Source organism: Ylistrum balloti, unplaced genomic scaffold, assembly GCF_031769215.1.
Source record: "Ylistrum balloti isolate Yb309-2 unplaced genomic scaffold, AGI_CSIRO_Ybal_v1 Utg369636, whole genome shotgun sequence".
Taxonomy (NCBI): domain Eukaryota; kingdom Metazoa; phylum Mollusca; class Bivalvia; order Pectinida; family Pectinidae; genus Ylistrum; species Ylistrum balloti.
In genome coordinates this window covers 1501785-1515504 of record NW_026781899.1, presented here as the reverse complement: position 1 = coordinate 1515504, position 13720 = coordinate 1501785, and the positions used below count along the sequence as shown (strand labels likewise).

Sequence of the window (13720 nt, the reverse complement as noted above, 5' to 3'; positions counted from 1 at the left end):
TTTTCACTCATTATTTTTAGACCCTGTCTTTGTATAATTGCACGAAAGCATCTGTCTTCTATAAGATTTCCAATTACGGAAAAAATCAGATCATGGTTGCTATTTTCTTGGAAACTCCAGTTGAATTTACTTCTGAAAACAGATTATTACCACTATGGTGCAAGTTATTTGGTTTAGAACCATGTAAAATTGTAACTTTGTTCCCTTTAGTTTTCCGGTTACCGATACCGGTTCTGCTTGTAATCAATACCGGTGTTGTCAGTGACCGATACCGGTTTCCAAAATCATTAATATTATTAAATGAAATGTAGATTACATGTAGTTTCCACTATTCAGTAAATTAAATATATTTGTTTATGTGGTTAAACACCATTGTTACCACAAAAAGTTTCAAGTTATGTTCATTGTACCAATACTGGTTCTATTGGTAAGCGATACCGGTTCATCTGCGTTACCAATAATGGCAAGTCCCAACCACTTCAATTGGTTATTTTGGAATGCCTATACCAACCATGAGTTGACTTGTAACCAGATTTGAAAATAAGCTTCGTATTTCCGTATCATTTCTGATACAAAGGACAATGCGACTTCACACAATGTATCTCACGTTGTGAAGCTTGCTAAAAAAAATTGGAAATTCCCGACGACATCGGAAATAGTACATATACAGGATGTAAGCTTGTTGCAAGGCATGTAACGTAAAACATTTAATTATATAATAAGAGTCAGGGCTGTAAGGTAAACTAGTACATCGTTCACAAGTAAATAGGTAACATTTTACACGTAACGAATAGTAATTAAAAAGTAATATATTGAACAAGTAAATGTCACGGATGTTTGGAGTAGACTCGTATATGTATTATATACGACTTTGCTTGGAGATATTTCTAGGTACATGGAACATTCTATCGGACACAGGGATCATTGGCGAGATTAAGGAAAACTGAAAATGTCATGTTCACCAGATTGACACGTAACCCGGCTGACAGTTATGTAGACCAGGTATTGTGTACATAAAGGATAATCTTATCAGCTGTGTCATATTATAACGTAAGTTGATTGATAATACATTCCAGTGTCCGCTCTGTAATATCTACTACCCGCCTTCAGTGTGAGCTATCACAAAAGCTGACAAACTCTTTGTAGACCAAAAGAAACATGGCACGGTGTCTTCTCACCAGATTCGAATCCTAACGGAGGCATTGAAATAAATTATGCAATCCAGGCGACAATGTAGCGAAGATATTTTTTAATTCAATGCCTCCGTTAGGATTCGAACCCTGGCTTACTACTCTGACGCTCAGCCGATCGAACTAAAGAGAAGTTATCTCTGGCCGAGGGATATATTGCCTCTAGTATTTTACCAGGGTTGTATCTAGTTATGTTCATTGTTCATATTACACTGTCTCTAATACTCATTATGTCTGGATTAATGCTATTTGTCGCAATTCCTTCAAGATCATATATTGAGTTTTTCAGAAGCTGATTCAAAGGAAATACTTTCAAATGTCTATTCTTCATTTCATCTTTTTCATTATTTTTTAAAAGGTGACCAGTTTATATCAAATGACGTGTACTGAGTTCTCGCTCCCTCGCGAACTAATTGAGATAACATCGACGAGATCGCGAAAATCCGCCGAAATCAGACCTCAGCTTTTTTCATGGAATTTTGCATTGTCCTTGCGGTATTTTAGCGTTGTATTATTCATGTACAGTAAGAGCATGTAACAAGTATTGCTTCTATAAATATTTATATTAACTAACGTATCATGAATTAAAGATACGCTTCTTAACGGCTGATCAAGGGTATCCAGATATATCATGTCTCTAAGACAATTCTGTTATGCATGTCCTGCCTACAAAACCAATCATAATCATTACTTTGTATATTAGCAAATAAATATACATGCCCTCACTGAAAATCTTTAGAAAATGCCCTTGATTGCTTTACAAATTCATAGCCTAGGTTTCGAATTTACATACTTACTATTACCAACAAGATGCATTTATGAAATGCTATGACCCCGGTTGCAAAAAAATCTGGAGCGGGACATTAAAACTGTACTGTGAAATTCCATGCACTCTTTGTGAAACATTTATGTCTTCATCGTGCAATAGTAAAGGTCAATGTTTAAGTTTTTCCAATGTAGGTCAAAGGTTACGATCAAGGTCACATGGTCAAAACGTTTGGTGCCAGTGGAAGGGACTTGTCACAAGGAATGTACATGCCAAATATGAAAGCCCTACATCTTACGGTTCTATAGTTATGGCAAGGTTAAAGTTGGCATTAGACAAACAAACAGAGACAAACAAACAGACAGCACAAAATCAATATGCCCCCTATCTTTCAGTCCGGGGCATAAATAAAGAAATTAAAACATATTAGAATACTTTTGACAATGGGTAAAATTATTATCTTTTTTATGCGAAATCTCGAAAAGACAACGGCAAGTATCGACCTCGCGCCGTTATGTTTTCGTATTTAAATCTTGTCTACTTCCTTGCGTTCTCTTAAAGTATAGTACTGGTGTTAGTCTGTTCTCACTTTGTCGATATCGTACTAATGTTTGGGTAATAACGAGGTTTATCCATTGGTCCATGTCGACAATCCTTGTTATGTGGTATAACCGTAGTGTTGATGATGTGACATACCAATTTGGAGACAAGACATGAGTCACCTTCGGTAAACACTCGCAGGTGACTATTTACACACACTTAAACATATGTCATATATGATTATGAGTTGGATCACAAGAAACTAATGAAGCCATGTATGATTACTGTCACGAGAAACAGTTGACGTCAGAATTTTATAATATGGTCACGAGAAACAGATGACGTCATAACTGATAATATTGGTCACTAGAGAGTAAAGACGTCAGATCCTATGTGCTTTGGGCCACTAGTGTGTGTGTGTGTGTGTGTGTGTGTGTGTGTGTGTGTGTGTGTGTGTGTGTGTGTGTGTGTGTGTGTGTGTGTGTGTGTGTGTGTGTGTGTGTGTGTGTGTGTGTGTGTGTGTGTGTGTGTGTGTGTGTGTGTGTGTGTGTGTGTGTGTGTGTGTGTGTGTGTGTGTGTGTGTGTGTGTGTGTGTGTGTGTGTGTGTGTGTGTGTGTGTGTGTGTGTGTGTGTGTGTGTGTGTGTGTGTGTGTGTGTGTGTGTGTGTGTGTGTGTGTGTGTGTGTGTGTGTGTGTGTGTGTGTGTGTGTGTGTGTGTGTGTGTGTGTGTGTGTGTGTGTGTGTGTGTGTGTGTGTGTGTGTGTGTGTGTGTGTGTGTGTGTGTGTGTGTGTGTGTGTGTGTGTGTGTGTGTGTGTGTGTGTGTGTGTGTGTGTGTGTGTGTGTGTGTGTGTGTGTGTGTGTGTGTGTGTGTGTTGTTGTTGTTGTTGTGTGTGTGTGTGTGTGTGTGTGTGTGTGTGTGTGTGTGTGTGTGTGTGTGGAGGTAATGACGCAGTTTCTATGAATGAGGTTAAATATACACGAATGCGAGCGGTCAGCCAACAGTTTTCATTACAAGAAAACAAAAACAAAAACAAAACACTGCGGAATACCTAAGGAGTGATTTGTAACCAAACGGTAGCACACATTCAATATGAACATTATACGGTTACCACATAAATCATCATGATCATTTCCGAAATCTGAAACAAGAATTTTCTGTCTTACCAAATACTGTCAAAACCAGCCGAATAGAGTAGTTTCTCGTGTCATCATACTTAAAAATCATATTAAAATTCAACTTGTCGCTTTTTATGTAAAAGTGTGAAATTATCTAAGCATTTTTTTTTTAGTAAATTCGTTTCTTTTGAATAAACGCCTTTTGATAATTGTTCCGAAAAACAGTATTGATAAAAAAAAACAAAGAACATAACGACACGTCACCAGAACTAAACAGAAAGAGTTACATGAAGGCCTCTTAAAAATTACAAGGGGTTTTCCGGAAAAGCAAGAATATTCTCTGTCATTGACAAAACTCGCCAAAATTAATCTTGGACAATCCAGTTAAGTAAAATTACGTTCCCAAACAAGAACAAACTAAACAACAGCTAAATCATCAGGCTTGAGCATCAAAGATGTCCAACTTCATATAGCAGAAGAAAAAGCGAATGTTTAAATAACGAGGTACATCTGAAAGTAGATTAGCGGACTGAAATTTGCTTCTGTCTTCGTTAATATAATATATCAACATGACTCTTCATGAGCCAGTCTGAAATATAAATAGAAACAAAACGTCGTTAGTTTGACTGGCAGTTTATTTCCCATTGCGAAAATCAGCGCTCTAAAACGTTATTTTAGCATCACTAACGTCTTAGACCATTCGTCAGCTGTACTCTATCTACTTTTAAATTTGTGTTTAAATGTGCTATTCACATACGTATATTTGGGTACAATCTCATCAAAATCGTGTTTATTACAACACTGCTAAATCAACATTTTTAGGGATACAGGTTCTGGAAATAAGTCTGACAAATGCAATCACTATTATCGTCATTGACCCTTGTTGGTACCATTTGGGTAAAACCTTTTTACTCACTCAAAAGAGACAGGACGATAATTTATATAAAATAAAAGTTCGGATGAAATAAACTTTCCGGATAGATAAGCATATTTTACTTCATACATATTTCGAATTAATGATACATGCATGTAGACTAATGCCCCCTTTTCCCCTGAGATCAGATATTCTTGTATGTGCAATCCTTGAAAAAGGATGAAAGTTTTATCTGATTCATTCATCTGACTATAGGTAATTATATTCAGCCCTCCCCCCACCCCTCCCCTAAAAAAAACAACAAAAAAAAATCACATCCGGTCCGCTGAGAATAGCACATATCAACGGTCTACCAAACATTATCACTGAGTTCAATCGACTACGTCTGCATGTTCTCGTTACCACTGTACATAAATCTCGTAGACTTCAGCATCACATCAGAGACACGTGCACGCAGGCGCTATAAATAGATAGCATGCACTGTTATGATACACAACACCAGGAACCTACAAGGGGTCTTAACAAGTTATTTTAGTAGCCGGTACTAATCCTCGTTTAGCAAATCCATCTGGTCAATTGCCATGGCAACTGGAGATTCGGTCATCATTTCGTAGAACAAGCTTTTGGATATTTTTTCATCGTTTCACTTTAAAAGAAAAAAGTGCTAGCTGTGAGTCATCGGTTACGTCACAGAATTATCAGGAAACATAGGAAGGTGGCTGTGAATTCCAAGCGAACAAAGTAATTGTTGTTAGTTACAAGTGGTGCGGTTATGGACTAGAGAAAGGTAAGTTGATCCTGTTTACTACAAAATTGATATATGAAGAAAGTATATCTGTTTTTAGTACATATTTGCAGGGTTGCTGTAGCAGATTTTAAATGATAGAGTTTCTGTACATTGAACACGCTATACAATATCTAACTCCTCAGGAAATCGGATATCTTAATATTCTAATCACTTACAATATAGATAAATGAGGTAAAACTTTTGAATATACGTTATTTCTCTGAGTCGTATTTACAAACTGTTGATATATATATATATATATATATATATATTTAATTCAAAAAACGATAAAAGCTTTGTGTATGGTAGATATAGAAAATCAAAATGTAAACATGGCAAATGAAATCGTATGAAATATCTAACGTTTTCTGGCCTGAAAACACCTGAAGATGGCCACAAGGCCGGAAAACTTATATATATATGCATTTGTGAGAATTGTAAGTAATTTGATCTCGGTTACAAGCATTTCTTAAGGTGGAATGATCCGTCTTGACGAACAATAGACAGATTGTGTCTAGAGATGATATCGTGGCAATATTATGTGTCTAAGGAAAGCTACATTACAGATAATCTATACAGCAATTCTTTCACAAACCTTCATTAAACTTTAAGGATGAAAAAACACTCCAATATATCGAGTGACGCTGGTGAACGTTCCAAGTACATACGGAGTAGTACTAAAAGTCAAACATTTTGCTTTTTAATATCACTTTTTTTACTTTCTGTGACTTACAATATCTTTGTGTTGTGATTCATGGTAATAATCCTCAAACGAAAGAAAAACAAAACAAACAAACAAGAAAACTAACAAACAAAAAACAATGCATTTGATATAATTCCTATTTTTAGGCGAAGTAAATTTAAACTGCGGGTCTCTATAATTATAAACATAGAGAGTCCCAGATATTTGTGGAGGAAACGTAACTTTACCCTATAACGACCCGCGGTTGTACGGCGGTATGTTCTGGAGTGGTAGGGCTGTTGATGGTTTGGCGTGGTGCCATCAGATAGGCAATACGACCCATTACCATGGCAGGAACTAGGGAAATCCTGGTGAAGATGAGTCAAAATGATTAGGTTATACGGTACTCAGTCGAAGTCAAAATGGATTAAAATGTCTGCGTTATACTTATCAACTCTATTTTTTGAGAGGAATGTTTGAGACTAAAGAGCTACAATTCAATATATAATGATAATGATAATTTTAGGTAGGAAACATATTCATTAAAATTGCTATACGGCTACTAGGATGTCAAATTGCATATTTTTTTTATCTTTTGGCAGTACGCAAACCAAAACATGTCTATATTTATGTGAACATAAGATAAACAACTCAAAACACTTTCAAAGATTTATTTTCGTTTGATGTTTACAGTAGTACCAAGTACCGGCCTGGAACAGAACGATGAGTCGCCCAAAACGTCAGCCCGTGAGTCAGCATTTGCTTGTACATTGTAATTTATGCGTGAATAAATGGTTGTACAAAATACACAAGTGTAAGTGAACAGCTTTTGTTAATGTCTAGCTTTACAAAATTTATATAGAAGGCGCCATTCACTTGCGATTTCGCGTAGAAATTCAAAATTGGAGACAGAATGAATGAAACTGCATCTATAATATCCTTCACGTGTCGATCGGATTTAGAAATTAATTATCGGGGTAATACATGTATCTTTTTGCTCAAGCATTCCATGCTTTTACACTACATTTCGGCAGTTAACTTCCTTTGTGAAGGGTCCTCAAGGCTACCAGAGACTTTATAGTTGTAATACATTGGCACATATTACATCAATGAATGCCAAAAGCTGTTCATTTCTGTGATAATGAGTTTTGTATATAATATTCTGGGGTTTTTTAATAATTCTTTTTACGTATGGATTAGAAAATTTAAAACATGATTCTGAGAGCTGGTATCACTAACAAGTCCCAAGTGAATGTAGCCCGGTTAAAAAAAAACCCAAAACAAACAAGACTGTATGGTTCTACTTCGAGTCTCCATATTGTAAGCTTGCATAATTGAATAATAATTCATTATCTAAAGTGGGTTGGTCCAATACTTTTAGAAGCTCATATAAATAAATCTGAGCACAACATCAATAGGACGTATAGAATTTGATCGCTAATGCCATCTTCACCATTAATCACGATTTGATAATTAAAATATAGTTAAAGGTTGTATATAATGTCTTGCTTTAAATAGGTGCCGTTCGCAAAGTCGTTTGAGAAGGCCGGAAGGAAATATGGTTTCAACAGAGAAAAAGTGAGAGGTAAGCGAAATCTAAAATTGATATGATCTTCAAGCCTATATTAGTTTATGTGTTTCAGAATACATTGAAATTTATTGATGTATTTTATGTGTTTTATTTTCGGTAAACATCATTGGTGTGTTGGTAAACGCGTCAGTGACACGTCGATAAACAGAATTGGCGCCTTCGTAAAGGCCATTGGCATCTCAAATTCTGCAAAATTTAACATCGATCTAAGAAAGTCAAAACCAAACATCAAATTGACATGAAAGGAAAGAGACAATGTAGGAAATGATAATTATTGATATTTTACAGAACTACACGACACGTTTTGTGTTTTTGACAAAAACGGAGACGGTCTGATAACGGCAGATGAACTAGGAACCGTCTTGTTTAAACTGGGACAAAGACCATCTGCGAACGTCCTCAACGGTCTGATGCGCTCCGTCGACGTCGATAGTAAGTCGTTTGGATATGTAACCTCTAACATTAAGGCACCGCCACCTCCTAGGGCAAACTATGATTCCATTAATGAGAAGGATAGTCTCTACAACGTGTTTATGTACAATGTAAACATATTACCAGGTAGATCACCAGACACGATTTTAGGATATTGGTTGGACTGACCCAAATAAATGACATACTTATCGTTTATCAGGCCGATTTTTGCTAGGTCTTACAACGATTGTTTGATACTTAGGTTGTCACGAGGTAACTTTATATCACGCATTTTTCATGTTAAGATTTAAATTCTAAATGCAGTTGCACCTCGTTATCTCAAACTCGAAAACAAATCTCGATGACCCCGTTTAATTCGAAGTATTTCGTTGGTCCCTGTCTAACTTTACACAAAATATTTGGACTCATTTAAATCGAATACTCGGTTAGCTCCAAGGTCAAGATGAGTTCGAGATAACGAGTTTGTTTACATCTTGATTTTGTCGGTGGAACATTACCGCAAACATTTAGCATCTTGATATAGACCAAGAACATCTGCAGGAATGTTTGACGCAGTGTATTTGATAAAAAAAACTATTTACTATTTTCAATTCAAATCTTGAAGTATAACGATTAAATATGAATAACAAGGAATACAAGTGTAGTTTTTTTTAATAGTTAAATTTCATTTTCCTATTGAGAGCTTGGTGTTTTTCAGGAAGCGGAAGTATAGATTTTGAGGAGTTCCTGGAGATTTTTACTCGGAAACTGTCGATTGACCCAGAAAAGGAATTACATGAGGTGTTCCAGGTGTTTGATAATGACAAGGACGGAGGCATATGTCCGGATGAGCTTTACACAGTACTGCAAAAGTTAGGCGAGAACATCACTCGGGTACGTAGCTTAAGATTGTGCCAGAGACCCACAAGAACATAGCATTTTTTATCACGAATTCTGAATAAGGTATAGTTTGATTCGAATGATAAAGGTGTATGATACTGTCACAAAAATAAGGCAATTAAGTCCAGCAGAACACAAACCAATGTACAGTCGAACTTCTTTATCACGAACTCGAAGGGACCGTGGAGAAATTCGAGGAAACCGAGTGCTCTATTTAAGTGAGTTCGAATGTTTTATGTAAAGTTATGCAGGGACCGGTGAAATGCTTCGCATTTAACGGGGTCTTCGATTTATAGGAGTTCGAGATAGTGAGGTTCGACTTATGTATTGAGTTTTAATGACATCTTTTTATATGAAGTGCTTTCTGGGTTATCATTTATAAGTTTAGAGCACTGTTTTCCTTTTTAATCCAGACATTTTTTTTTCATTTTTATGACGGATATATGGCTAGAACTTTCAATTTTTTGGTAGTTGAAGATCATTAAAAGATATATTTTTTTGTTTTCTTTCTCGACAGGATGAAGCCGATGCTATGATAAAGGAAGCAGATATTGACATGGATGGCAAGGTTGATTATAGAGGTAAATATTCAGTATATCAAAGTTTCTTACGATAAGCAGTGTCTTATTTCATTAATGTTGTCATACTCTTAAATGTTACTACAAGGATAAATGTCGAAAAGGTCAAACAGACTTAAAAATATTTTTTCAATCGTAACTGTTCCTTTTCTGGACAGTACCAAACATGCTTCCTTAACATGTTGCGTTCAATGTGGTTATTGATTCGGTATTCTAAGGCTTGTTTTCAATATCATTATTTCCATGACAGATGTTTCCTTATCAATAGATATTGACAGGTGATAGAATAACAAACAACACGCGATCTGAGGACAAGCAGGTCAATAAAGAAGGACACGCTCGTTAATATGACTGGTGGTTTTGATATCATTAATCTGATTATCATTTTGAGAACATGACACAGTTTTAACACACGCTAGATGACTTCGATGAAGCAGAAGACGCTTACCCTTTTAGAACACCTAGTCGTATTCTTGTACTCATTTTTATCCGAGTAAATTCTTCCTTGTCTGTAATTTACCCTGGTTTCATCAATTCTGAATTTTAATATGTCGGTATTACTATTTTTCAATGATTTTCATGAAGAAGTATTTTGATGTGTGGCCATATTTGAAACATTTACGCTAGTATGAAATTCCATCTCATGTCCTTCTTATTTTCTCTCTCCTTTTGTTTATTCCACAGAATTCAAAGCGATACTGAACGTGAGATAGTAATCAACAATGAAAGGAAATTATTCAGTATCTTATCGTCTGACAGTCATCCATTAGGTGGTATGGATGTTCCGGATAAATGGATTTACACTCTTTAATCCGGCGTAATCAGATTTATCCGGATAGGCGCATTCATATGATACATTTTTATGTTGATTTAACAGACAAATGGAACAATATGGTACTTGTAAATACAATACATTATCTGTATAATTTTCATAAGCGAAATGGACTCGACAATATATCAAGGAAATCTGCATTTTAGAATCGGCTTTGTATAACAATTTATTGATGTCTGTGAGTTTTTTTTTATTTGCTGTTCAGTTATCGTATTCAACGCATTTTTGTGTACCTTCGCTCCCAAATGGAGTTTACGCTGTAAAAAGCATACATGTAGATTATATGTGTGACGTTTAGACGATGGATAAAGACTATCCAAAGAGCACAGAGATTCATGACGTCACAACAATATGTGTACACAACAAAAGCAGTACTAGAGATGCTTGAACCTATGGAAGCAGGTATTGTCAGAAGAGTACACGGACTTAAATGAAAAACATGGACATAAGACCATTAATCATGATTTATCATCGACATATATACTTATATATACTAAAAAAAACTTTACATTTTTTTACTTTCATTTTGTTAAATTGAGGATATGCCATATACTAACTTACATTTATTGATTAAAGTAAATGTTGATGTTCTAAGCTGTATTTTTCTTGATGTTGTTTTCAGACAAGATGACGCACTAGAGGAAATGCTTACTTATAGAAATGTTTATAAAAGATAATCGTGGACAAGACAAAATCTGCTATATTATAGTCGTATAGCAGTCTTAACTGAAAGGGACAATTTTATTCGCTCGTTATCACGAATGGTATTGTAACCCGCAAACAGATACGGGAAATGAATGCATTTGTAATGCGCAAGAGGTCCATATGGTCTGTATCATTAACTTTAACGAAATCCACACATTGTATAAACAATACTGATTGCCGTTCAATCCAGTATGTTTTACACCAAAGTGGAATAGAATCTAATCATTTCTACAGAAGGAATAGGATGTTGAAGAATTGGATCTTTTTTCGGTATTGGGTCCTGTCCCTTTTGCCCTAGAGAGACATCCTATCCATCTCTTGGGGGTCAACAATATGAGTTTATACAGGACTGATATTTCTTTACTGAAAAATGCTTCATAAAAAACTGGGCGAAAATCCTGGCATTTCTTTACAAAAAGGATTTGAAATACTTTGCTATATTTGCTCTATTGGGTCCACCCCTCCTGCCCCATAGGGCCGAGACCCACCATATTTACAAAAATTGATTTCATCCAAGGATACTTCTGACCAAATTTGGATCAAATCCAATCATTCCTACAGAAGAAGGATTTAAAATAACTGACCAAATTTCCCTTTTAGGGCCACGCGCCTCATTTCCCAAGGGGCCGAGAACCACCATTTATATATATACTTGGTTTCCCTTCTCAATTGGACGATTCTGATCAAATTTGGTCCGTTCAGTCTTCATGTTAAGTTTCAATTTTTAGTAAAATGTTTACAGATGCTGGACGACGGACAGATGACGGAAGACGAACAGATGACGGACGTCGCACCATGAGATTAAGCAAATCATTCGATATGCATATTAATAACCAATCTTGCATAATCTGTTGGAGAATCTATGACTATTTAGGCCAAGACAAATGCTACAATAAAACATTTAAACACGACAAGATGACATGAAACTAACATTATGCTGCAACTGCCTACTGTTGAAGATACCGTGGAGCGATTACGAATTTTCACATTCAACGCATCAGAGCCCCAAATAACTCAAACTGATTCAATAACCAGAAAAAGATCGAAGTCGAAATTCTGGTTGTAACAATATGAAATAAATGACGGATGGTTTTTGTGCAGTCCTAAAGGTGGAATTTTAGTCACTATGTTGTCCTTAACCTACATGGCTCGTTTTAATTCATTCCAATAGTGACACGGTTCAGAGTGTAAATGAAGGCATTATTTAATACAGATCCAATGTTGAAATGATATATGAATTTCATTGAATTTTCGGGTTAATGCAGTGCTATATTTGCTTTTAGACATTCATTTATCATTTCCCGCTCGCCTCCTCAGTTTCAACATTTTAGGCTTTTAGCATCACTGACGATTCCTAGAAGGACGAAACAGCTGTATGATGTAGTATTACTGACGAGTCCTAGAAGGACGAAACAGCTGTATGATGTAGTATCACTGACGAGTCCTAGAAGGACGAAACAGCTGTATGATGCAGTATCACTGACGAGTCCTAGAAGGACGAAACAGCTATATGATGTAGTATCACTGACGAGTCCTAGAAGGACGAAACAGCTGTGTGATGTAGTATCACTGACTAGTCCTAGAAGGACGAAACAGCCGTATAATGTTGCATCAGTGATGCATCCTATAAGGACGAAACAGCTGTATGATGTAGTATCACTGACAAGTCATAGAAGGATGAAACAGCTGTATGATATAGTATCACTGAAGAGTCCTAGAAGGACGAAACAGCCGTATAATGTTGCATCAGTGATGCATCCTATAAGGACGAAACAGCTGTATGATGTAGTATCACTGAATAGTCCTAGAAGGACGAAACAGCCGTATAATGTTGCATCAGTGATGCATCCTATAAATTTGCATTGAATGGCGCTATATACTTCTGTCTCCTGTACAATAATTTGTTTCAACTCAATAATATGAACACATGACCGAAGGAATAGATGTACTTTCCTACAGCTTGGTGAGATTTTAACCCAAAACTTCAGCGTTTTGTTTTCAAACAATTTCTGACGAATTCCTTCTTCAAAAACCATCAAATAGGTTTATGAAAGATCGAGCGAAACATTGGGCTTCTGTAAAATAGAAGTGATGGAATTAACATAAACGCAAACATCATACATAATGTAACGAATAAATCTCAAAATAGACAACAATATATGCTATCATTTATTCAAATTTCGGTACAAATTGACAAAATATAAAAACTAAAATAACATATCATAAAATAAGCAAATTCAATATATATTCTATGTGTATTACACAATATACTATCTGTATTAACATATCACACAACATACTATCTATATGAACATATCACACAACATACTATCTGTATGAACATCACACAACATACTATCTGTATGAACATCACACAACATACTATCTGTATGAACATATCACAAAACATAATATTTGTATGTACATATCACACAACATACTATCTGTATGAACATATCACACAACATACTATCTGTATGTACATATCACACAACATACTATCTGTATGTACATATCACACAACATACTATCTGTATGTACATATCACACAGCATAATATCTGCATGAACATATCACACAACATACTATCTGTATGAACATCACACAACATACTATCTGTATGTACATATCACAAAACATAATATTTGTATGTACATATCACACAACATACTATCTGTATGAACATATCACAAAACATAATATTTGTATGTACATATCACACAACATACTATCTGTATGAACATATCA

General features: G+C 35.6%; 1 protein-coding gene across 1 annotated transcript; it reads left to right on the top strand.

Moving 5' to 3' along the window:
• Positions 1–4962: 4962 nt before the first annotated feature.
• Positions 4963–10862, top strand: LOC132553147 (neo-calmodulin-like). The gene is made up of 7 exons (XM_060217369.1): positions 4963–5273; positions 6649–6702; positions 7474–7540; positions 7835–7978; positions 8676–8851; positions 9375–9438; positions 10120–10862. The coding sequence occupies exons 2-7, from the start codon at positions 6679–6681 to the stop codon at positions 10146–10148; spliced, it is 504 nt and encodes a 167-aa protein (XP_060073352.1). The 5' UTR covers positions 4963–5273; positions 6649–6678; the 3' UTR covers positions 10149–10862.
• The last annotated feature ends 2858 nt before the right edge of the window (positions 10863–13720 follow it).

What these genes read in the sequence shown, in the direction of transcription:
- LOC132553147 (XM_060217369.1), top strand. Translation starts at nt 6,679, where the DNA reads ATGAGTCGCCCAAAACGTCAGCCC. An exon ending in GTCGCCCAAAACGTCAGCCC is followed by an intron (nt 6,703 to 7,473) that starts GTGAGTCAGCAT and finishes TGCTTTAAATAG; the next exon opens with GTGCCGTTCGCAAAGTCGTT. An exon ending in TAGGCGAGAACATCACTCGG is followed by an intron (nt 8,852 to 9,374) that starts GTACGTAGCTTA and finishes CTTTCTCGACAG; the next exon opens with GATGAAGCCGATGCTATGAT.